Source organism: Benincasa hispida, chromosome 9, assembly GCF_009727055.1.
Source record: "Benincasa hispida cultivar B227 chromosome 9, ASM972705v1, whole genome shotgun sequence".
Lineage (NCBI taxonomy): Eukaryota > Viridiplantae > Streptophyta > Magnoliopsida > Cucurbitales > Cucurbitaceae > Benincasa > Benincasa hispida.
The window spans coordinates 70,832,309-70,857,451 of record NC_052357.1 but is presented as its reverse complement, the minus strand read 5'-3'; the positions used below and the strand labels follow the sequence as shown (position 1 = coordinate 70,857,451).

Genomic DNA, 25,143 nt, shown 5'->3' with positions numbered 1-25,143 from the left:
CATCTACAAAGCGAGTCGTATTCATAGTGTCACCAAAATAAGGTACCCAATCTTATCCATATACTACAGACCATTTAGGTTATCACTTAAACATGATCCACCTGTATGTCTCCACATACATGTTTAAGTTTCATCAGATAACCTTAGATTTTAGTTTACTGGATTGAATTAATGCAGTCTAAATGTCAGTTAAATACCTATTATTTTATTAGATATATAATTTGTCTTCACAAACCATAAGATACATGAGATTTAGGACATAAACTCCAATATTATAATCCTTTTTGATTTAGTCGACAACTTGGATTTTACCAAGATGTTTCGTATGACTGGCAAAGAAGTCCTCGAAGCTAATTTCCCCAACGTATTGCGACATTGGACGATATATGTCCGTGACAATACTTTTTCCCAAGTGTATCTTCCTGTGTGATTATTGAATCCGCAGACCCATGTTACTTCGCATTATAGAAATTGGTGGCTAGCAAAACATGACACTTATCTCGAAGAATGGATACAACATTTAGTAGATAATACCTCTTCTCCTTTCACTAAATCTAAGGTTGTCAAAAAACCAAAAATGATATAGGAGGTAAATAGATTCATACGCTTGGAACTAGTGGATCTACTCCTGTGTATACTAAAGAAAGTCATAGTAGCAATGAAGACCGTCATTGGAAAAGATTTAGAAAGTCTGATAAACAGTTGATATGCGAAGAAGGATTTTTTGACAGAGTTCCAAGTGCTTCAAATTTTTTTGATATCACCACTCTCGAGGTAAGTGTTTGGCATCATTTTTTTACCCCTTTCCGTATCATCTCTTTGCTATTATTTGTTTACTTATAATTACCTTTGCTTTGCAGTCACCTTTAGATGATCATATCCTATACATCGAAGAAACCTCAAAATCTTTTGTGAGTCTAGATGATTCTACATTCGCTCGCATGGAAAATTTAAAGCACCGTTGGACACAATTGCGACTCCAACCCGTCCTCTTATGATTGATGAGTCACCTAGGTAGGTAAAAAAAACAATGTCCATGGTTGCTTCTAAGGTCTTCGGCTTTTGTATTTTCAACGTGATTTATGATGTTTCGACGTCTGTTTCGATCACATGGGAGACTATACATAAGAAAATCATGCAGACCCCTTTGATAAAGTCCTTTATCTTGAAGATGAAACCTACTAGATATTTGAAGCAATTTCTGACATTTGTGGTGCTAACCTTCCTTCTCTAAAAAAACTCGATGAATATTTTCGAAAGGTAGAGAAATATAACCAGTTATAATTGATGACTTGGAATTGGTGAATGTAATGTGCATGCATGATGATGTGCTACAAGCTCATGTTGCCATAAACTTGTAACGCAACATGTAATCTTATGCTGTGATGTTGCTCATGCACACTTTATGCGATACTACTTCTAGATATATGCGTTATTAATGAAATGCTTGTAGTATGCTATACGTTGTCACAAGTTTCCTTGCGCTGAAATCAAGTATAATTCCAACGCAAATTTCTCAGAGTAATCCGAGGTCGAACACAGGGATTGTTGTCGTTACCATGTTACATTTGTGATATATGTGACTGGTGTTTTTACAATTAATAAAGTGTGCGTTTGTACAGGAAATTAAATTGTGGTTAAGTAAAATTGTGCAGATAAACTAAAGTTGTGGTAATAAAATAAATTGTGATAAAAATAAACCTAAGCTAACTTGATGTAAGATACAAGATGCATGATATACATGATGCTGAGTTCGAGACTAACTGTGAAATTTATACAAAGGATCGTGGTATGCGATGGTAAGGCTTTATGGATGAATCAGAAGGAGAAAGAATAATTAGTACAAACGTCGCAAGTTTGTTAATTGCGTTAAAGATATAACTAAGGTTCCGCTTTCCCTTGCCGTACATCTCTCGGTGATCGGCCGCGTTCCCATATCTCTATGGTGAACAGGGATGCACGTGGTGAATACAAGGTTGCTTCCATCTCTGGAAGTACTTCTCGCTTTAGTGAACGCATTCTTCTCAACCCTCTCTTAATAGGCGGAATGGCATCTTCACTTATGCTTTCACAGGTAAAGATACCGTCTAGCATGCCTTGACTAAACATAATTATTTCCTTAACCCAATTAATTCATTTGCTCAATTATTGCTAATTATCCAAGGGATTAAGAAAATATCGTGGAGAAAGTCAAATATGGATGAACGGAAATAGGCAAATAGATGGAGATGGAAATGATCATAACATTTAATTATAGAATTAAGCGTCTGATACGTGGTGTGAATGATAGACTAAGAAGATGAATACAATTGATGATAAAGAGATAGAAACAAATATAGAAGAGTGTCAACGTCTTGACACAGATCTGGACGGTGGTTTTTCTTACTGGCGTGTGGAGTGGATGAACAGAGGAGCTTCCCTCTTAGGCTTGCTCGTCTAGTAGAAGTGACCTTCATACAGAGCTTCAACGGTGAGGATCGGAAGGATTATTGCCCGGAGACTCACCTCTTGGCCTTGTCTCTTAATTCTTCCCAGATCTACTCTGATTAGTCGCTCAACCAGTCTCTCTCTCAGATCAGTATATACACTTTTCTCTATATTCAAGCATCCTTTTTCAGTGGAATGGTCGGAGCTATTTATAGGCTAAACTTTGACTCTTTGTATTGTGGTTCCCACTTTATTGTTAAGGCAGTTCCTGAAATGGTGGAGTGAATATTCCTTCTGTTACGCAATCAATCCCATCAGAAATGCACAACAGTCAGCTGTACACTCGTCAGAATCCTCATTTACGTTGCTCTTTACATCTTTGATCGTTTGCCCGCATGCAGTGTTGTTTTTTATTACCGCATGCGGTTGAAGTTGCGTTGATCGCAAAACTCTTGATCGATTGTCGCATGCGCCGTCATTGCGTTGATCGTCTATTCATTCCTGAATGATGGGCGCAATGCGACGTAGATGCGTTGTTCTTTTTATCTTGAGCCATGAACGCATGCGGTGACTTGATTTCCTGGAAAACAGACTTGAAATATTCTTTTCTACCATCGTAATGGTGTCAGTGGGTGTATTGACGATAATTTATAATTCTCGCATTTCTTAGCCAATTTCTATACAATCGACACAACTTTCCTTGCTTTTGACCGCAATATCTAAATAAAATAGTATAAATAACTTGTATTTCTACAAGTTATCAGTAATCATCATTTTTTTTTCAATTGAGTCAGGCAGATAAAGATCGTCGACTGGAGGAAGCCAAGTTTGACTTAGAGAAGACGATATATGATGAAAGCAGCGTACTTGCCCAGAAGAAGGGACTTTTGGAGCGTGATTCTTGTGCATTGTAAGAAGAGAAAGAATTTTTAACCAAGCTAGAAGCTATCAAAGTTGAATGTGCTAAGATGTCCAAGTTTATTTTTGAAAGCGATAAAACTTTTAAAACAACATGAACTCAAAGCTTCTAAAATGCGAGAGAATATAAGTAATCTTGAAAGCACTCTTACTCTTATTGAGAAATATAACAAAACTTTGGAGATCCTTTGTGGAATGTTGGAGGCCACGCAACAGGAACTAGAGAACTACAAATGGGCACCATGAGCCAGCTTTATCTATTTTATTTAGTTGTGTGCAATCTATTGTAATGGCTTTATGGATTTGATCATCCCTAGCTTGGTTTTCCATTGCTAGATATGCTTTTCACAATGTTATGTTGACAAATCTTCTTACCATATGATTTTTTTTTAAAAAAACTTGACTGAGCCTAAAATTTTCATTTTAAGTTGCTACGTACCTTTTTAGAAATAGGGATCAAGTCATAATGTAGTTCGATACTTTTTTTTTTTGTCGTTCACCTTTTAAGCTCATGTAGGCCAGGAGCAACATGCAGTTTATACTCTTACGATAAGGAGTTTACTTTTTTTTTTTTTAACATATTTATTAAGTATAAAATTTATTAAGAAATTTGCCGGTAATTGGGCCAACTCTTAGTCCACCTTGATCAACGATCTTATATGCTCCATTTGTGTAGACTTCTTTAACTATGTAGAGTCCATCCCATTTAGGTGTGGACTTATTTCTTATATGCCTCGTCGTGATAATGGGCCTTCTTACTACAAGTACTAGATCACCAACTTGAAAATATTGAGGGTTCACGTGCTCACCAAAGGCTTTGGGCATTCATGCTTGGTAACATTCTAACGCCTGTTGAGCTTTCAGCTGCCTTTCATGAAGTGCTTCTAACTCTTGAAGATATAATTTGGCATCGTCTTCTGTGATCAACCTTTCTTGCACTGTCATTCTTAGTGACAAGATCTCTCTTTCTAGATGGAGGATGGTTTTCACTCCATAGAGAAGTGAATATGGTGTAACTCCTGTAAGGGTTCGATGAATAGTTTGGTAAACCCATATCGCTTCTCCAATCTTCTCTTGCTAATCTCTTTTCGACTTAAAGACAATTTTCTTCAATAGATTGCATAACGTCTTGTTGAATGCCTCTACCAACCCATTTGCAACTGTATTGTATATGGATGACTTGTATTGTTTGAACTTGAATTTTTCACATAATCTATCCATCAAGACATTGGAGAGTTGCCTCTCATTATCTATCACAATTCGATGGGGAATATTGTACCGTAGATGACGTGAGTACGGATAAAGTCCACTACGTTTTCCTTATTAGCTTCGCTCATGACGATGGCCTCAACCCACCTTAAAAAGTAATCAGTGATAGTGACGATGTAAGAATGTCCAGCTGACAACTTAGGTGTTATAGTACCAATAAGATCAAGTCCCTATGCTTCAAAAGACCATGAAACTATAGTTGGATGTAGAGGCTCATACGACTGATGAATGAAGTTTGTATGGTATTGACAAGTCTCATGCTTCTTTGCATATTCCATTGAAGTATTCTTGGACTCAATTGAAGTTTAGCCCAAAAACTAATATCAAATTGGATTGAATTATTTGATTCAATTCAACGGTCATGATGAATACACGTGGCATCCGCAGGAATTCGTCAATTTATATCTTCAATTTAAATTTGGGACACATATTAATTTTTAATTAATTCCAAATTCGATTATTTATAATTTTGTCATTAATTTAAAAAATTACTTAATAAATTGGTTAGAAATTTCAATAATTATGATTTATTTCATTCTTATTACTATGCGCACCTAATACTTGAACATAATTTAAAATTATTTGGATTAAATTGAAACAAAACATCCCAAACTTTTAAAAGCCATGTCGTGTTTAGGTTCGAATTATATATCACCGCACGTCATCCCATGACGAGAAAACAAGTCGGAAATAAGAGAATAGAATCCTGAAAATTTCAAGCAACCAAAATTTTAAATAAATAAAAACAGAGGGATTTCTTGTAATATCTTTCTCTCCTCGAGTTTCGTTTGGTCGTAACAACCCAACCAAGTCGCGTCAATGAAACGACACGCTGGCAGTGGGCCTAGTTTCTTAAGAAAACTGGACCCCATTTGCACATGTCTGAACCTAGACGTCATTCTGTCTATGTGAAACTTCTAGACTTTAGAGTGACACGTGTCGTTCACCCATCTCTATCTTTACCTACTTGTATTCCTCACGCTACCGGCTATTCCAGTCATCCGGTAAGCGCCTTCCTCTTCCTTCCTTTTCAGTCTTCCCACTCCCATCTTTGCATCCAGATTCATCGCCTCCTTCACTGCTAATTCTTAAACTCTTCTCCTATTAAACTGCATTTCCTTATTTTATTATAAAAAATAAAATCTATTTTCGTTTTCCATTTCTTCTACAGCGCGATTTTTGGACCTCAGATGGAAGTTTCTTCTTCGTCTACAAACTCTCGCCCTCGCCGTTCGTTCTTCCGCTACTGTCACTGTAGTTCTTTCAGGCGTTGTTGTCGCTGTTTCTGCTGCTTCTACTCCTATCCCTAGGTGCCTATCGAATTCCTTTTCTTCATCATCATTATCTTCTTCTTCTTCTTCTGTTATTAGGGTTTATGGATTTTCGCCACGCCCCATCGGATCTTTCTTTCCGGTTAAGTTCTCATACCACATCTTCGATATCTAGAAGTTCGACTGGTGACAATTCCAGCTATTTGTGCTCGACGGGTTCGAATTCGTCGTATCCATCAGAATTTCGTCACCAAAAGGATGAGAAGTTCGATTTGGTGAAGGGGGTTGTGGATGATGATAGCGAGGACGAGAAGTTTAGCCTTCTAGGGCAACCCTTGCGTGTGAAGAGGCAGAGAGACGCTCATTCATTTCTTAATCAGGATTCTGCGAAACGGGCTGCGGTCGCGGATGAAGCGAGCCTTGAGACGAGACGAGCTTTGGTTAGGGCATGGGGGAATCAGTCGATTCGGATTGCTGACCCGGAAATTCATAATATTATGGCGAAGGAGAGGCAGAGACAATGCAAGGGTATTGAATTAGTTGCTTCGGAAAATTTTGTGTGCAGGGCTGTGATGGAAGCCCTAGGCAGTCATTTGACGAATAAGTATTCTGAGGGAATGCCTGGCTCCAGATACTATACGGGTAATCAGTACATAGATGAGATTGAATTGCTTTGTTGTGCGAGAGCGTTGGCCGCTTTTGATCTTGATCCTGAAAAATGGGGCGTGAATGTCCAACCTTACTCTTGTACATCAGCAAATTTTGCCGTGTATACAGGTCTTTTGCTCCCAAAGGATCGACTTATGGGTTTGGATTCAACATCTGGAGGACATCTTAGTCATGGGTATTATTCTCCGGTTGGGAAAAAGATTTCAGCGACTTCTATATTCTTTGAGAGTCTACCTTATAGAGTGAACCCCCTAACTGGGTATGTTGACTATGATAAGCTTGAGGAAAAGGCGCTCGATTATCGTCCGAAAATACTCATCTGTGGGGGAAGTTCGTATCCACGCGAGTGGGATTATGCTAGGTGTAGGCAGATTGCAGACAAATGCGGAGCAGTTTTGATGTGCGACATGGCCCATATAAGCGGTCTTGTGGCAGCCAAGGTGTGTGGATTTATCTGATAGTATGGTCTTTGAGATTTGTGATTGAATTCTTTAAGTCAAGATATATGATTCATAATTCATGATTTATGATAAAGCTTGATTAAGGTAAATATGCGCTTGTCCTTGGGTGAAATTATTATAGTCCGTAAAGATAGCAATTTGAACTTTCCTCCCATTTTTGCTAATTCATATATCATATCATATTGGCAATCTAAAACTTAGTCCCACAACCAACTCATTCATGTAAGCCAAGTATGCCACTCATTTATTTATGTCTTTATGACTTTGTATTTGCTGCAGGAATGTGCTAGTCCGTTTGAATATTGTGATATAGTTACTTCAACAACACACAAAAGTCTCCGAGGGCCCAGAGGAGGCATTATATTTTTCAGGAGGGGTTTAAAATCGAGGAAGCAAGGCGTGCTTTTAACTCATGGAGATGACACTGGTACTGGTACTTATGATTTTGAGGACAGGATAAACTTTTCCGTTTTCCCGTCGTTACAAGGGGGTCCCCATAATAATCATATTGCTGCCCTGGCCATAGCGTTAAAGCAAGTAGCTTCTCCCGAGTACAAAGTATATATTCGACAGGTGAAGAAAAATGCGCAGGCTTTAGCATCAGCTTTATTGAGAAGAAAATGCAGATTGGTAACTAATGGTACTGACAATCATTTGGTGCTGTGGGATCTTACTCCTTTGGGACTAACAGGTACTGTACTTGGATATTTGCCTCATGGAGATAGATTGTTTGATTGCACTGTAGATTTCGAAGCTTCAAATCTTTGTTGGTAGCTCTTCTGGTACTATTGTGATTTGATTTTATATATTCCATTATGGTCTTGTAATGTGATAGGACCCTTCAGCAAATATAGTTAGATACTAACTTTTGGTGATTAGTTTTGTGCTTTCTGAGTTATCATGAATCGTTTATGCTGGACCATCAAGTTAACTTTTCTGGTTTATCTCTGGGGTTGATTTGATTGCCTTGTCCTGTCTCTATTAGATAAGACTGAAGGAATTAAAGCATGGCTGTTCCCCTTCCCCTGTTATGCAACCTGGCTTCTCACGCCATGCTAAAGTCGTAGGTTGATTACTTCTCAATTATTGGGGATGTCTATCTATGAGTATATCATTTAGAAAGAAATTTCCAACCTTTTTTCCTCTTTAATCATAATTCAGATTTTTTTTAAACACTTATTTCAATATTTACACAAGTTTGTACAGTGCAGAGGAAAATAACATCAGAGTCAAGACAACACAAATTCAAGTGAATGTTTTATTGGTTAAAGTTGCCCCTTGTGGGTTGTTAGGAAAAAGCGTCTGAGGTTGTATTGACAACTAATTTCTGATACTTTGATGTTTAATCTATGTTCCAGCCAAAAATTATGAGATGATCTGTGAGGCATGTCATATTACAGTGAACAAGTGTGCCATCTATGGTGACAATGGAGCCATTTCCCCCGGAGGAGTGAGGATAGGTATGTACTTTGTCTTATTTAGTGCTTACTCGGCCTTTTAAGCCCCATGATTCTGAGGACTGATTGCTCAGAGAGAAAATTTTGTACTAAAATTGCAACTCATAGGACTTCTTTTATTGTTCAGGCACTCCTGCAATGACAACCAGAGGTTGTCTAGAGGCTGATTTTGAGACGATAGCTGAGATTCTTCTTCAAGCAGCTCGGATCACAAAAATAGTCATTCGTAGAGGAAAGCTTGGGAAGTTACATAAAGATATCATGAAGAATTTACAGAACAACAACGATATTGTGGAGCTTCGGAACCGGGTTGAGGCCTTTGCTGCTTCATTTGCAATGCCAGGATTTGATATATGAATGTATGAGCCTCTTCCTTGCTTACACAACCCCTTCACTTGGTAACCCCAAATACGAATTCATGCCTTTGTAAATTATAGGAAACTACTTAGTACTGCACAAAGATCGAAGCTTGATATGTTTCATTCCTATTCATGTAACTAGGTGGATCTCAGGGTATAAGAGGAATTTTTCAAGTCAAATATCTCCCATTTACACGGTTGTTGTGGTGTCTCTGGAAAATTCAAACCACACACGAGCTGATTATTCTGTCGTGTTTGTTTGATGCAATGTATACAATATACTGTTTTGTCGCGATTTTTTTCCCCTTTTTTTTGTGTGTGTGTCAAGAGAGTGAACTTTATCCTACGTAAAAGTTTGTTCGATTGTAAATTTTCGTTTAAAGCAACAAAATAGTTGGAAGAGGCATGCCATCGCCAACAGCCGTCCACAGTGGAGCGGGGCTGTACTATAACTTTATTCCTTTTCTTAAAATAAAATTGGGAAAAATAGTTTTTTTCATCCCAATTTTTGGATTTAGTTTATTTAGTCTAGATTTCAAAATGTTATACATTTAATTTTTTTAATTTTAAGTTTAAAATATTATAATTTTATCTCTGACATTTGAATTTTGCTTTAATTTGGTCCCTATGTCGAGGTTTACAATTTTAATCTTAATTTTTTTTACTAAATATTCATTTATTTTTTTTGTCTTTTAAAGTTAATTTATATTAATAAATTAAAAAACATTAAATGAATCATAATTAATTAAATTTCATTATTTTTATCACTTTTAAAATTGAATTTAAAATTTCATTTTTAATTAATTAATAGAAATTGACGTCAATGATTGAAAGTAAGTATTTAATGAAAAATTGAGGTTAAAAATGTAAAATCTTGAAATTCATAGACCAAATTAAAACAAAATTTAAATTTTAAAAGTAGAATTGTAACATTTTGAGACTTAGAAATTAAATTGAAACAAAACTCAAAATTTAATGATTAAATTTGTAACATTCTAAAACCTAGGGACCAAATAGATATTAGAGCTAAAACCTAAAGAGTAAAAATGTATTATTTCCAATAAAATTTATGCACTCTCTGGAGAGGGATTACTGAAAATCAGATGAGAGATTGTGAAGTGTGAAAACGATGGAAAATGGGAGGATTGTGAAGCATGAAAACGATAGAGTTGGATTGAAAATTATTGGAACAAAATGAGTTTTGTATCATAACTCCAACAAAAAAAAACGCTCAATCCAAACATGAATTTTGGATTACATTACATTCCAATTCCATTACACCCAAACATAACAACTCCCTTTATTAAAAAGTATTAATTCTTTTAATACAAGCTTGTTGACATGAGTCTTAATAAGCCTTTTTAACGTATTGAAATTTGAAACTACCTTAAAATATAAAAATCTTTATAATTTTAGCCGAAAATTGATGCCTAGAAAATGTGGCTGTGAGTCTGTGACTAGAAATAGTGTGGCGATTTCGTAGTAAAAAGTATTAGAACCGATGTCTTCAACTTCACTCCTTTGAGGGACCAAAATGTAAAAATGATTAGAAGAACCAATGTCTTCAACTTCACTTCTTCATAATTTGATTAGACTTGGAGTCAATAAGAGGGGAAAAGATGCAAACACAATTGATTAAAGAGAGCTAAAATCAAACACGTTTTCTTTTTAATTAAAAGAAAAACAGAAAGATACAAATAAAGGATCGAAAAAGAAAACCCTTTCTATAATTACATTTCATCATTTTCTATGGAACACTTGGATTAACAGCCCAATCTTATATTTGACCACAAGCGTGTCTCGTACATGAACATGACAACAAAATTCTCTCCAACGAAATTATAGATTAACTGTACAACAAGCCACCAAAACCAATCTTACTCAGATTCAAACTCAAGAATTTTCAAAAATATTCAAATCATGAAAAAAAAAAAAAAAAAAGGATGATGAAGCTGAAATTTATGTCTTCCATAACCAGTGATCAAACTTTCCAACTATGGCTCCTTGTAAACAAATCCCTGCTCTTTTCACTAACAACCCATGTCTCTTTTGCAATGTCCGATGTCATTCTGCAGAAATCAGTGCCCGTTTCCATAACCAATCTCTCTCTGTTTTCTTCCTCCATTAGCCATTTCAAGCTCTTCTTCACCTTCACTTCTTCCTTTTCATCATCATCATCATCATCATCTTCTTCTTCTTCAGATTCTTCTTCCAACCATCTCTTTGCTGGAGCAGACCTACAACGCATAAGCAAAAGGGCGTTTTTGGGTGGTGCCATTGCTGCCTCAATCGATACATCATCATCACTACAGAGAATTTTGCTCTCTCTCTTTAACTCATTACTCCCATTTTCCTGTAAAACCATAAACCATTTAGAAAATGCAGTTCTTGAGCTCTCATTTTCATCAACACCCACCTGATTCCCTTGAGATTTTTCTTCTTCTTCCTCTTCTTCTTCTTCTTCTTCTTCAGTGGTGAAATCTGTTGCTGGGAAAGCTCTGAAACACCTAAAATCAAACCGTATGTTCCGTAAACACGTCAAGAATTGCATAATATCTTTCTTGAACCCTAAAGATTCAACCCAATGAAACCTCCTCCTCCGTAATTTCCTCCTATTATGAATTCTCTCTATCTCCTCCATCACCGATTGCCAGCTCTTGCTATTCTTCGGCCTGATCTTTATCTGCCCTGCACATGTCACTTTCGGCGACGACGGTTCCGATATCTCCGACCCCATCGTCTTCGCTTTGGCCCATACCACCGGACTCTCCGCCGACTTCCTCCGCCGGTGGTAATGGCGGTGACTTAAACGAAACTTACTGGAATCGGACCCTCTCGCTGGACTACAAAGTGGGTTTGGCATTAAAGCCAAATGCGACCGAGAAGGAAAACAAACCAACAAATCCGCTGAAGGGATTCCTTTATTCTCTCTACCCAATTTCATGGTGTCTTAGAAAAAAAAGATTTTTCAAGCATTAAGGGGGTTTTTGGGATGTGGGGTTTTTAAAAGACAAACCTTACAGAGAATCAGAAGGAGGAGAAGAAGAAGAAGAAAAAGGAGGGTCAGATTTCTGGTTATGGTTTTGGCCCCCTACTACTTTTTGTTGGGTGTGTGAGTGTTTACTTTATTATCTGTTAAAACTTCAAAACACTCCTTTTTGCCTGCCTTAGAAATGGAAAAAGAAAAAAAGAGTCAAAATTGAAGAACAGTGGGGGCTGTGCTTCCTTGGCCTTTACTTTTCGTCCAAATGGGTTTGAGAAAAAAAGGAGTTTTAGATGTAAAATTTATGGTAAAAGTTGGAAAAGGAGCACGAGGTTTGTTTCATTATCCAATCATACTCCCAACTTGCCTTTTTTATCTTAGAAAAAGTGTATATATATTTACTACTTTCTAGTTTCCATTTGATTTTTAAGGTGGTGTTAAGTATGAATTTAATATGTTAATAATAGAAAGTATATATTTGGAGTGTAAAGTTGTGAAAATAGAATTGCTGGATGAATGTGCAAAAGAGAGAAAGAAATGAGGAGTTTTTTCTTAATTGTGCAAACTTCAATAATCAAAAGTTAGTAGAGTTGAGTTATTTAACGCTTATAAAGTTGATGGGACCAAAATCCTCAAGCTTTAAAATGTTACAATTTTATTAGATTTAAATTTTGTTTCAATTTAGTCCCTAAGTTTTAAAATTTACACTTTTAATTTCGATTTTTTATTAGTGCTCACCTTCCGTTATTGATGTTAAATGTTTATTAATTAATTTAAAATAATTAGGAAATGACATTTTAAATTAAATTTTAATAGGGATGAAAAATGGTGAAATTTTGATCGATTACTTCTTCTTTAAATTAATAATTAATAAATATTAATACTAAATACGAAAAATGAGCCATTAATAAAAAAAAAAATTGAGGTTAAAAGCGTAAATCTTAAAATATAAGAATCAAATTGAAACAAAATTCAAATTTCAAGTGTAAAATCATATCCTTTCAAACTTAAAATCTAAAGAACTAAATATGTAACGTTTTGAAAATAAGACTCGAAATCTAGGAATGAAATATATAATTTTCTCTTTTTATTTCATGACATAACCACCACCCAACTGTTGTGTCCCACAGATATTATTCAAACGACAACAAGATATTCTCCTCTTTTTATCCTTTGTTTTCTCATATATTACAATACTGTCTCTTCCCCCACCCTGTTTCCTTTCCGCCTAATAATTTCCTCTTAGAAAAAAAAATCAAATCTTCCCAACTAACAGTCACATTTTGCTCTACGTTATAATTGTATGCTCTCTCTGATTTTTCCAGTGTTTTTCAATGGAAAATGCTTGTCCACGTGGACTGAACTTTCAAATCTGTTAGAGTCGTTTTGAACCAAGATTTTCGAATTCGGAAAATGATCGTCACATGAGAATGAGAGAAGTACAAGAAACGAACAAACAAGTCAAGGGAGGAAAAGACCACGAAATAGAAAGAAGTTGGACCGAAAGGCCCAACTTGACCACATCAACCTCGGCGGTAAGCTCCCCTCGGCCCTTGAGAGCTCACTTTTTGTGAGTTGGAATCTTTACTCTCTATGGCTGGTCTGAAAGAACTTATCCTAATCTTCTTTAGGTTTGGAATCCAAATCCACCATAATATAAATATGGGGTCATAGGCACACCCAAAGGCAAGTTCTTTTGCCTCTAGACTCTTTGCTAAATACTGACTTAAACACCAGAGGTTCTATGCCAAATACCACACCGGTGTTTTCTCTTTATGTCTTGCAAGTCGTTTTCCTTTCCCAAAATTATAAATTCACTATAGAAGACACGTGAATGTCATGCGAGTTTCCTTATTTGGATTTTGCCATCAACAAAGTTAAATGTAATGATAATAGATGTATTATTTATTTGAAATTATTGATTAATGTATCAATTAAACTTTAAATTTAACAAGTGGACCAATTTAAATTCAATATATATAATTCTCATACTTTTATAAACTAGTTTAGATACCAATATGAGCTTAGTATGATAGTAATTGACATAACTTTTCTCTTTAGAGGACGAAAATTTGGTTCCCATCATCGCAGTGAAGAATTATGTTCTCACTACTTTGGTAGGATTTTTGAAGCATACTTTTATTTAGGTGCTTTTTGTTTTTGTATTTTTTTTTTTTTTGTTTGGAAGCTCATTATTGCGCCTTATGGACAAGAAACAAATTAGTATATCCTTCAAAGCTAAACATATGAATATGGGACGAAAATCATCCAATTACACACAAATTAAAAGAATCCTCCCTAGCCTTAGCAATACAATCAACTAAGGAATTACACAAAAGGGAAGCCAAAATAAGATCAATCCAATCAAAATTTTTAGCACACTCTTGAATCTCCTCAATTGAGCATCTAATTTCAGTTGATTTAAATAAATCAAATTAAATAGTTATAAAAATTACTAATATGTCTAAACTATTACTATTTCACTCATAGAATTTGAGATTTAAAATGATACAACTAGAAATATAAAAAAATAAATGATTCTATTGTACTTTTAAAAAGAATACACATGCTTACTTTTTTAAAACAAGAAGAAAAAGGGACTCTTTTCAGGCTTCTCCCTCTTCTATCCTAAAAAAGTTTAGTGGTTGGTGACATGCAAATATTATTGGTCTCTTCTTGGAGAAATATTTCATTTTCAATTAAGTCCATTTTGTTTAACCAATTATAGTTCAGTTCCTTATATTTTAATATTTTAAAACTTTCTGGAGGTTAAACGATGATAAGTTTACATATCATTCGATAGAACTCACCAAAATTTGGAATGGAATTTCGAATCCTTTTCCTTCAAAAGTCTAAGAAATTTCTCTTCCAAACTTTTATCAATACATTAAGTAAACTATCATGAGATCATCATTAGCTAATTTTAGTACCGGCTAATAAAAAATGTATAATTGAACCATAAAACTTCTTAAAAATAGGAACTAAAATAAATATACTTTACATATATTATATGCTATATTGGGTATATATGGAACTTAGATTTATACATTCTCATTTCACTTGAATGTTAAATTTTCATATGATGATGAGTATGATATGATTTTGGTAGCAATATATTTCCTTTGAAATGATGCAATGTTACTTTATTATTCCCTACCTATGATTGATTGATTTCAAATTTTTCTAAGAAAATAAATTGATTGATTTGAATAAAGTGGAAAATAGTTATAAGTTGAAAAGAGCATAGTTGTTTAAATTATATTTAAAGTGAGAATGCAATTATGGGGGTTGGAAAGCAATTGAGGGTTTTTTTTTTTTTTTTTTTTTTTTTGTGGTGAGAAATTGGGCCCCTCTCGTGAGTCATGAGCATTGGATTTAAATGACTTTGTTTGCCTTTTGCTTTGGACTTTGGCCAATTATTATCAAACCCCACGCTACCTTCCATTTTCAATCTAAAACTATGGAAGGTGATAGTTTAATTAAAGAAATTATCTATGCATTTAGTGGCACGACCCTTTCCAAACATAGCTTAATTAGTGAGTCACTAATTATATTTACTATATTTTAAAGGTCGATAGTTCGATCTATCATCTCTTAATTGTTGAACTAAAAAAATTATATTTATTAGCAAACACTGAATTTGGTTAGTATGCTTTCAAATTATCAACCTCACTTCTTAACAAGAAAAAAATTATGTACTCGAATTATATGACTTAGTGGAGTATGCTCTTAGTATTTCACTTCAATAATCTCTATATATTTGAGGACCCTTTATATTTTTTGTTTCTATAGTTCAATGTACTTTTTTTTTTTTACGGTTTTCATTAACATACAATATTGACTTCTTTCGAGGAAATATCATATCAATGTCGGGTAGACTTATAGTAATATGATTTTTTTTCTTTCCCTTTTTTTGCATGTGAATGTAATTTTGATGTGTTGTGGGTGTGACCACAAGAGCATAAACTTTTTGTTAGTTATCATCCTTCTTTCATAGTTTTAATTTATTTCATCATTTTCCATAATTTACGCATACTTTTATATTGTTCACATAAACAGGTCTTGTTATAAATTTTTATTTATACTCTCTCTAGAATAATACTTGGGTAAAAAAAAAAAAAACTTACTCATATATATATATTAAAAAAGATAAGTTTGTCACATGACAACACGTATTTAGAGGTTGCACAAATATGAGTTTAGTTGATAATGCACCCAAGTATTTTTCTCTCTCTATGGATTTCTTATCTCTCGGCCCATACAATAATATTGCAATTGTCCTAAAAAATAATAAAATTTCTCTTTTATCTATTTTTTTTTAACACAAAATAAGATGCATATAAATGTTAGGATTTGTTCTTAAAGAAATAGTAGGGTCAGGATCATATAAGTCATTACTAATTATGAAAATTAATACTAAAAATGATTGCCTAGTAGTTTTGATCTCCGATTCATAAATAAAAATGACAAGAAAAAAGAATTGCCATAATTGAGTAGTCCCATTTTATTTGACACTCGTTCTTAATATTCTACCTCGTCACTTATTAGTTATTATTTTAAACCAAACACTTATTATTTATTATCATCATTATTTGTACTAACTATGGTACATTTGTTAAAGAAACAACGTAAAATAATTAAATTTCTTTCGGCACATAAATTGTATTATTTATTGCATATGTAATTTCAAATATTCTAAATTGTTAAAGACACTAGTAGGTTAGTTGAGGTAAGTTCAATTTGAAGGTATTACAGTTTTTTTAATATAAATAAAAAGGAAAGATTATACTACAAATTTATTGCTTATTAACACAAATGTCTATAAGTTGATTTATAATATTTTGCCGTGCGAGTTAAATTGCTGTTATTTTTGGTTGATTCATACATTTTTTATTGATCCAATTACTATCTATTTTTGGATAAATATTTTCCAGCAAAATGTAGAAAGACGAGATAAAATTGTGGGGAAAAAAAATTGTAATTGACGTCGTTTTCCCCTTGACAATCCAATTTCTTCTTCTCTACGGGGCGTTTGAAGATTTGAAACTGAAAGTTTCTCATCTTCAATCGATTACTTCATCACATTGCGAGATAAGAATTGTTCAAGTTATTCCTTAGAAAGAGTTTCTTCATATCGAATCGAGATCTCTCTCTTTCGGGATGGAAAGCTTGATGAACAAGATTCGCAAATTGGACGCCTATCCGAAAATCAGCGAAGATTTTTACAACCGTACACTTTCCGGTGGATTTATCACTATCGCTTCCTCCATTATAATGTTATTGCTCTTCATCTCCGAGCTTCGTACGTTCTTCGCTATCTATATTTTCTCATTTTAATTTCTGCATGCAGCATGCTACGTTTCTTTTGGGAGTTTTCTCCATACACATTTTGGAACTTACTTAGCTCAATTTGGCAAAATCCAGGAATGAAATGATGTGCAGTGACCTTCGAATTATTTTATGCATAGGTTGATAGTTTCTTATTCGCAAAATAACTGAGTTCATTAGTGAAACTGTTTCCAGATGTTTGGATGAGTTTGTTTAACGAGTAATTAAATTTGTAACTTCCTTATTAAATGTTATTTGTATTCCTTGGCATTTTCCTATTATCTTGTTTCTGTTTCCTTCTCTTTCCTATTTTAGAACATGTGTGAGCTTGCTCTTCTAATTTCAGGTTTGTATGTCCATACTGCAACAGAAACAAAGCTTATAGTTGATACTTCAAGAGGAGAACACTTACGTATCAATGTAATTTTCCTGCCAAATGGAAACTTGTTATTGATTTATTAATTAGTTTATGTAGTATATTTCGAGTTAAATTTTTGGTCAATCAGGATTACTTGATATAACCCTACAGTGTTTTCTACTCTGCTCACAAGGGTTTGCCTGTTAACACAGATTTATTTATTTTTTGATTCTATTATTTTTTACTATTATTTCCTTGGAAATGCTCCTGGACTTGCGCTTGAATGTGCATCTACATAATATTCCGATTTGATGTGCAGTTTGATGTAACATTTCCTGCACTTCCATGTTCTGTTCTCAGTCTTCATGCTATGGACATTAGTGGAGAGCAACACCTTGATGTGGTATGCCATCTCTAAATCCGAAATGTAAATGATTGTTGGTTCTGTATCATTCAGTTCTGTGTGCAAGAAAATTCACATATAAACAGTGTTGGCACTTAGGATCATTTGGTTAATGTTAACAGCTAAATACTAAATTTCCTTCTAATGTCTTTTAATTATGCAGAAACATGATATTGTAAAGAAAAGAATAGATTACCTTGGGAATGTAATAGATTCAAGTCCAGATGGGATCGGATCCTCTGTGGTATATAAATCTTTTTTTGCACTGTCTTTCCAATAACTGTTCACCTTTCTGGATAGTTTCAAAAAAGGCTACATCCTTTTGCTTCATTTATATGAACAATAATAGGATCAAGACCAGCTGGTGTTGCTAATGAGCAGGATTTTTCATGATTACTGATTTTGGTACATTGCACTGATAACTATAAGATCACTGAATAATGAGTTGCTTCCTTTCTCCCTTGTTATAGATTCTGTTTCTACTTCATGCAGATTGAAAGGCCTTTACAGAAACATGGTGGCAGACTCAAGCAGAATGAGACGTATTGTGGTTCCTGCTATGGGGCAGTAAGTGCATACGTCATGTTTTGGATTTTTGTTTTGGAACAATGTTTAATTGCATTTTCAAGTTCTTTAAGAGAAATCCAGTATTGCTCTACTTCAGAGGTATTAATGAGTACATCAGTAGTTTACTCGTTCTTGATCGGACTAGCCTGCCAATTCAAAATTTGATAACATGGCCAATTAAGACTACTCTTGCTATATCTGCCTTTCCCATTTATCTTGAAGCTTAATTTGATTTGCTGATTTGATCAGTAAAAGTTTGAAATTGTGTAATTGAATTAACTGCTAATTGTATTATTTTTATGCTTTTTCCCCTTTGTTCTATTTTTCAGTCAGATGAGGATTGTTGTAATTCTTGTCAAGATGTGCGTGAAGCTTATCGTAGTAAAGGTTGGGCTCTGTCTCATCCAGATCTAATTGACCAGGTTGGGATACTTTCTGGATAAAAGCATACAATACGTTTCTTTGAGATGCAAATTTCATTTTAAATTTTGAGTTCATTTGACTGTTTGAAATCTATTCAAATAAACTAAATGGTTTTCCTGACAGGTCAGTTTTATGATAGTTCTGACAATTCGTTTCTTATATTGTAAATTCAATTGATAAAACCTAAATGTATTGAAATATAAAAGATAGAATTACCATATAACTCCCCCAAGTATTCTAAGGTACTTGAAATCTCCCTTTCTTGAGATGCCACTCCAACCTAAACCACTAAAAATTACCAAATTCACTCTTGCCCCCTCACACTATTTATAACAAATCACCATAAAAATGGTAGGCCTTAGCCTTCAATTTTATTTATCAACAACCGAAGAAGGATTCGAGAGCTTCCCAATCTCTCCCAAAGTATTCCAAGGAAAACGTTAACAGAATATTCAGCAAAAAAGATATCCCCCTATAAAAAACAATATTCCCGGGCCCACCCGCTAACCAACTAACTACCTCCTGAAATTCCCCCTCTCTTATGCTTTTGCATATAGACTTTAATTCCCGGGTCCCTAACAAAAAACTCCCTTAGCTAAATTATTAATATACCCTCAGTATCCTTATAACATTCTTAATTCTATCCTAATAGCATTCCTATCATACTCGGAGATGATTGAAGTTGCATCATTGGATATGGTTAACACACTAATCATAGTGAATAATAATAGTCCTAAGTTAAATTGCTCAAAACAAAAATCCCTTCAACTTGCCAATTTTCATTGGGGTTTATTTACTAAAAAATTTAACGAAGCCCTTCTCAGTGGTCTATTTTCACTTTAGGGAAATTTAACATTCAGTTGATTTCAACCTAATTTACTTGGGCATTGCGGTATTATATTATTTCTTGTTTTTAGAACTTTTGAATTGTAAGATTGGATTACACCTTTTTTCAGTGAAATGGAATCTGTCGTATCTTGATTTATTTATACTTTCAGTGCAAACGAGAAGGTTTCTTTCAAAGGGTGAAAAATGAAGAAGGTGAAGGATGCAATATATATGGGTTCTTGGAAGTTAATAAGGTGGCTGGAAATTTTCACTTTGCACCTGGAAAAGGCTTTCAATTATCGTACTTCCAGATTCATAATCCATTAGCATCATTTCAGTGGGATACTTTTAATGTAAGCAACTAGTTTGAAATGAGAAATTTGCTACATTTCTTTCCAGGTTACCATCTCATTTTTTTATAATATTCTTCAGATAAGCCACAGAATTAACAGATTAACTTTTGGAGATGATTTTCCAGGTGTTGTAAATCCTCTCGATGGGTAGGCTCCTTTTTGTTTGTTCGAAGTTTAGTAAATAATCATTTTACCTCAAAATAATTGTGGTATTTTCCTCACATTCTTTCCTTTTTTTTTTCCCTTCTACCTCTGCTTCAAGTGTGCAATGGAGTCAAGGAACACTAAGTGGAATGTTCCAATATTTTATCAAGGTTGTTTTAAGTGTGATATCTTTTGTGTCCTCCCCCCCTTGTTCTCTGGAATTGACATTTCCATCAATTCCATTTCTATTGTTCTGCAGTTTAGAGATCAGTTGGTTGGTTTTTTTTTTACTTGAGAGATACATTTCTGAATTTTCTTTGCAGGTTGTGCCTACCGTTTACAAGGATGTGAATGGAAAGGCTATTAAGTCAAATCAGGTTGAGTTGACCTTGAATGTTTTTCTGTTTCTAGTTTCTAACTTTCGGATGGTTCTGTTGAACTTGCCATTTAAGATCCTGCATTGGAAGTGCAGTTCTCTGTAACTCAACACTTGAGGGGCATAGATGGAGAAAGTTTCCAGGCTCTTCATGGAGTTTTTTTCTTCTATGACCTGTCTCCCATAAAGGTGGGATCTCTACTTTTATTCTAAAGTTTGTTGCAAAGACCCCTACTTCCAATCTTTATACAATGCTTTGCTTCAAGCTCCTTGTTGGCTTTTGGCTTGTGGTATTACATCGCAGAATTTGTCAGGTGTCTTAACTACCCAATTATATTGCATTTTTCAGGTGACATTCACAGAGGAGCAGATCTCATTCTTTCACTTCTTAACAAATGTATGCGCTATAGTTGGAGGTAATTTACAAGAGTTACTTGAACCTCTATCAGTTGATCAAATAATTTATCTAAGCTTGTAGCAGTGGTTTAACCCCCCAACACATACACAGAAAGAACTACGACCATTTTTCCTTTTTCACTCGATCCAACTTTTCATGATTCATTCCTTTCTTCTTCTTCTTCTTCTTCTTCTTCTTCTTATTATTATTATTATTATTATATATTTAATGGAATAATGGAAGCATTCATCCTCATATAATGTGTTCACAGTTATAAATACTTCCTTTTGTTTCGTCATGCCCTTTGCGCTCTTGCCAAGTTTCATCTGCTCATAGTCATGATACATTGTCTCCATTTTACATGGCCTCATTTTTTATTGCCTTCTGCAGGAGTTTTTACTATTTCGGGGATATTAGACTCCATTATATATCATGGTCAAAAGGCAATCAAGAAGAAGATGGCACTTGGCAAATTTATTTGAACATCGGTACAGTTGAAGACAATCAAATCGTGAGATAAATATGCAGGATGATTCTTGCCGTTGGCTGCTGCTTTTGATCTCAACTTTCCTGATGATTCCCTTCCATCAATAGTTTAGTTTCATCTCCGCTCATATTACATCTTAAATGCTTTTCTGTTTATTTTTTTTCCTAGCTTCCCGGATACTAATTTCTTAGTGCTCAAATAGTGTGAATATTTTCCAGAAAGGTAAATAGGTTAGTGGGGCCATTAATTTTTCCCTGATACTTTGTACGAACTTGGAAGCATACAGATTAAATATTAGGCTTTTTTTCCCCCTTGGAAAGTATACAGGTTTAGTAGAATAAAGCATTTTGTAATGACCTGTTACAAAGATATAAAGCACCTACCCTTTAAGAAAATGAGATCGACCTGAATTTTTTTTTAAAAAAAAATCCATTTTATTATGAGTGGGACTGTTTTTCCGGTTCTGTAATCTAGTTATTCAAGCGTTGTTTGTTGTTTTTGCTTGCCTACATATAAAGTTATGCTTTGTCGATGTTAATATTGATATTACGAAGTGTTGAACTAACCATTTGTTTAACTGCAAATTTTAGACAATATAACATACCAATAAAAAAATGAATACAGTTACTACAACTGAAGAGAAAAAAGAATACCAAAATTAAATCATTCACGGTCTAGCAAGAAAAAAACCAGCTGACCATGGACATTTACATGATATTGACACAATGCCCATTTAAAAGAATATGAGCCTTGAGCCTCGGCCTGCAACCTTCAATAAAACTCTGTTGCAGATGCCCTTGAAGATTCCGATCAAATTATTAAGGTAAGATCGATGCCCAATCGATCTCAGAAGGATATTTTTCTAGCATTGAATTCTCCCGAGCTTGATTCTGATCCCATGGCAACTCTGTGAAGTCAGGAAATGTAAGATCTGATAGAGGTGAAGACGCTTCAGACCCGTCGCTCTCTGTGACAGCCCTTGACGAGGAGTTCTCCACCTTCACAGCTACTGTTTCCGCGGCCATGGAGCAGGATTGGGACCTTGACTTCTTAGCTGCACTAACAGGCCTCTTTGAGTTGCCTTGTTTCTGCGGCTTGGCCAAGTTATCACAAATTACTTGGAGCTTTGCAGCTACTGAGGAATGTAGAGGCCTGTACTCGCCGAATTCGCCTTCAACACAGGAGCCTTGGTGCTTGAGGTTGGGGAAATTAAGTCTGGCAGAGTCCCCTCGAAGCTTGAAGGCTGCTTTGTCATATGCCAAGGCAGCTTCTTCAGCAGTGTCAAAGGTACCGAGCCAGAGCCGAGTTCGGTTCCTTGGGAGTCGGATCTCGGCCACCCATTTTCCCCAATGCCGTTGCCTGACACCTCTGTAAAGCTTAGTGGGTTTTGAAGACGAACCCACTTGCTTCATTGGGATGGGCTTGGGGGTGAGGAAGCTGCGCGTTTGTTCTTCATAGCAGGATGGTGGTTGATGGTTTTGTTGCCCCCAAGCAAAGGCTAGTGGGGTTTGGTTTTGAAGAAGATTGATTTGAGGTTGGGAATGGGGGATTTGAGTTGATGATAACTGATGGGGTCCAATTGTGAATGGCTGTTCGAAACCAATGTGGTTTTGTGTCGAGAACCCATCTGAAAATACTGGGTTCATCGAAGTGGAGCAGCCATTTGAGTACAAAGTGGACTGTTGAGGGGCTGAGTGAGAGAAGTTGAGGTGGTGGGTGTCGAAGGAAGAAGAATAAGGAGGGAGATACGCTGTTGGTGAAGAAGAAGAAGAGAAATTTGTAGAGAGAGAGGAAGCAGAAGAGGAAGCAACTTTAATAAAAGGTACAATTGCTTCCATTAGTTCACCACCGAAGTGGTCTGTCTGTGGTCCTTCATTGTAGAAATCCATGGCAGCTGCCATTACTTTCGATGGTTCGCCAAAATGAAAGAACCCAAAACCAAAATGGAAAAAAAAAAAAAAAAAAAAAATGTATTTCCCTACAGATGAACCTGGTTCTTGTTAAAATAGAAAGAACAGGCCACAATTAAAAATATCAAAGAGGTCTGAAAATAGACAACCCCTTCAACTTCAAAAAAAAGAAAAAAACAGAAAGAAGAAAAGAAAACCAAACCTTGAGGGACTAAAATTCACCCTCCATGCGGATTGATCATTAGAAGAAAAAGAACGAAAAAGAAAGCAATAAAAAACAAAACCAAAGGAATTAAACTATAGAAAAATGAAAAGTAAGACACAAATCCTGGATCTCGATTCTGAAAATACCTGGCTTTGCACAATCCTAAGTTTGGTTATTGTTCATTCCCGAAAAACAAACCCAAAAACCAGAACCTGAAAGACAGATAATTAACAGAAAGGGATACAGAGAAGCGGGGAGTTGCAGAAGGGGGGAAGAAGAAGAAGATGAAGAAGAAGAAACTTCAAACTGATTTTTTTCTCACACACTATTGCTTTTAGTTTTTTTAGCTTATTCTGAAGTCTCGCTGTCTCTCCGCCTACAATGCCTATTCCCCACGAGCTTCCCCCATTTTATAAGCCTCCAAAGCTCTAAAATCACAGCGTTTAATAATCTCAATTATCCACCGTAACTTAGCTTCATAATCACGCTCATCATCTCTGATTCTCCTCAAAGTTCCGTTGACCAATAAACTCTCGTGTTCACACTTACTGACTAATGACTTTACTCTTTCTTTTGCTTTGCAGGTAATCAATTCATCCCCCTTCTGACAATTCTTGTTTCTGCTTCAAATCTTGTCCGTTGGATATCGTCGGCATGAAACTGGTGGATGGCTCCGATTGAATTACTCAACCTGGGAGCCCACACGGTTTTCTAAGTTTTGTGTCAGTTTATTGGATTACTTGACATCCTGAATTTATAGCAAGTGGGCCAATGGGTAAGTGGAAATTTTGAATTCTCTCTTTTTGTTGTGTAATTATGACTCTTAATTCTTTCACTAATGATCCTAATCTAAAAGACTTTTCCCTTCGCACATCATTTTAACGTGTATTAGAAAAAGGGGAGGCTCCAGAATTTGAATTTTTTGTTTTCTTTTTATGGTTGCTTTACTTTCCACCTTAATCGCCTCCACAATCACCCGCCAATCGTGATTATAGTAAAAGTGATGATGTCAGTTACTTGATCTCAAATGAAACGATTTTGTTTATGATAAAATTAGTTTGGCTGCTGAATTGATGTTTTTATTGATTTGATTAGGTAAAATTGCTGTTTTTTGTTCTAAATATATAGTATTTACTTCCGAAAAATAACAACATGATCATATGGGTGGATAATAATAATGAGTAATCTTCTCATCGGTTGACTCAAGAGAACATTTGATGAGTTTTATTATGAAGTTGATTATTTGTATAATGTTTAAAGGTGAGAACGTGCATTTATCATGCATTAAATAAAATATGTGGAATAAAATAAAGGTTGGTCAATGGAACTGTTTAAACGTCTCTACGAGTCACGATGGGGGAATTTTTGGAGGGAGCTGGAGCGGTAGTGCGAAGGTAGTCGTCAGAGTTGGATCACCGGAGGTGGTTGTTGGAGTTGGTTGTTGGAGTTGTCATCGGAGGTGTTTGTCAGAGTCTGGATTTTGTCGTCGGAATTGTCATCAAAGGTAGTTGTCAGAGCTCGGAGTTGGTCGTTGGAGTGTCATCGGAGAT

At 35.2% G+C, this 25,143-nt stretch overlaps 4 protein-coding genes across 6 annotated transcripts; 2 read left to right on the top strand and 2 right to left on the bottom strand.

Moving 5' to 3' along the window:
- Positions 1-5,648: 5,648 nt before the first annotated feature.
- LOC120085807 (serine hydroxymethyltransferase 7-like) lies at positions 5,649-9,201 on the top strand. 2 transcript variants are annotated; one of them, XM_039042006.1, is made up of 5 exons: positions 5,649-6,994; positions 7,295-7,706; positions 8,374-8,475; positions 8,600-8,831; positions 8,974-9,201. In XM_039042006.1, exons 1-4 carry the CDS (start codon positions 5,990-5,992, stop codon positions 8,827-8,829), a joined length of 1,749 nt encoding a protein of 582 aa, XP_038897934.1. In that variant the 5' UTR covers positions 5,649-5,989; the 3' UTR covers positions 8,830-8,831; positions 8,974-9,201. The 2 variants fall into 2 exon arrangements, with proteins under 2 accessions (XP_038897934.1, XP_038897933.1); XM_039042005.1 differs by having other exon boundaries at positions 8,600-9,198.
- A 1,322-nt stretch (positions 9,202-10,523) lies between these two features.
- On the bottom strand, positions 10,524-12,077 carry LOC120086198 (transcription initiation factor IIE subunit alpha). Its single transcript, XM_039042735.1, has one exon. The coding sequence runs from the start codon at positions 11,773-11,775 to the stop codon at positions 10,813-10,815; it is 963 nt and encodes a 320-aa protein (XP_038898663.1). The 5' UTR covers positions 11,776-12,077; the 3' UTR covers positions 10,524-10,812.
- A 4,728-nt stretch (positions 12,078-16,805) lies between these two features.
- LOC120087070 (endoplasmic reticulum-Golgi intermediate compartment protein 3-like) lies at positions 16,806-24,490 on the top strand. Of its 2 annotated transcripts, XR_005484411.1 has the most exons (14): positions 16,806-17,116; positions 17,489-17,562; positions 17,820-17,903; positions 18,067-18,147; positions 18,396-18,470; positions 18,800-18,892; positions 19,892-20,074; positions 20,154-20,221; positions 20,337-20,388; positions 20,542-20,595; positions 20,691-20,783; positions 20,944-21,010; positions 21,382-21,584; positions 24,178-24,490. XR_005484411.1 is itself a non-coding variant. In XM_039043918.1 (13 exons), the coding sequence occupies exons 1-13, from the start codon at positions 16,975-16,977 to the stop codon at positions 21,471-21,473; spliced, it is 1,158 nt and encodes a 385-aa protein (XP_038899846.1). In that variant the 5' UTR covers positions 16,806-16,974; the 3' UTR covers positions 21,474-21,926. The 2 variants fall into 2 exon arrangements, 1 of the variants encoding a protein (XP_038899846.1); XM_039043918.1 differs by lacking the exon at positions 24,178-24,490 and having other exon boundaries at positions 21,382-21,926.
- Positions 22,051-24,031, bottom strand: LOC120087071 (ethylene-responsive transcription factor RAP2-13-like). Its single transcript, XM_039043919.1, has one exon. It carries the CDS (start codon positions 23,377-23,379, stop codon positions 22,297-22,299), a length of 1,083 nt encoding a protein of 360 aa, XP_038899847.1. The 5' UTR covers positions 23,380-24,031; the 3' UTR covers positions 22,051-22,296.
- Positions 24,491-25,143: the final 653 nt, after the last annotated feature.

Excerpts from the sequence above, each read along its gene's own strand:
- LOC120087070 (XM_039043918.1), top strand. The coding sequence starts at position 16,975 with ATGGAAAGCTTGATGAACAAGATTCGCAAATTGGACGCCTATCCGAAA. Across the intron at positions 20,075-20,153 it reads TTCAGTGGGATACTTTTAAT|ATAAGCCACAGAATTAACAG; the intron begins GTAAGCAACTAG and ends AATATTCTTCAG. Across the intron at positions 20,389-20,541 it reads TGTTCCAATATTTTATCAAG|GTTGTGCCTACCGTTTACAA; the intron begins GTTGTTTTAAGT and ends TTTTCTTTGCAG.
- LOC120086198 (XM_039042735.1), bottom strand. The coding sequence starts at position 11,775 with ATGAAATTGGGTAGAGAGAATAAAGGAATCCCTTCAGCGGATTTGTTG.
- LOC120085807 (XM_039042006.1), top strand. The coding sequence starts at position 5,990 with ATGGATTTTCGCCACGCCCCATCGGATCTTTCTTTCCGGTTAAGTTCT. Across the intron at positions 6,995-7,294 it reads GCGGTCTTGTGGCAGCCAAG|GAATGTGCTAGTCCGTTTGA; the intron begins GTGTGTGGATTT and ends TATTTGCTGCAG. Across the intron at positions 7,707-8,373 it reads TACTCCTTTGGGACTAACAG|CCAAAAATTATGAGATGATC; the intron begins GTACTGTACTTG and ends TCTATGTTCCAG.
- LOC120087071 (XM_039043919.1), bottom strand. The coding sequence starts at position 23,379 with ATGGCAGCTGCCATGGATTTCTACAATGAAGGACCACAGACAGACCAC.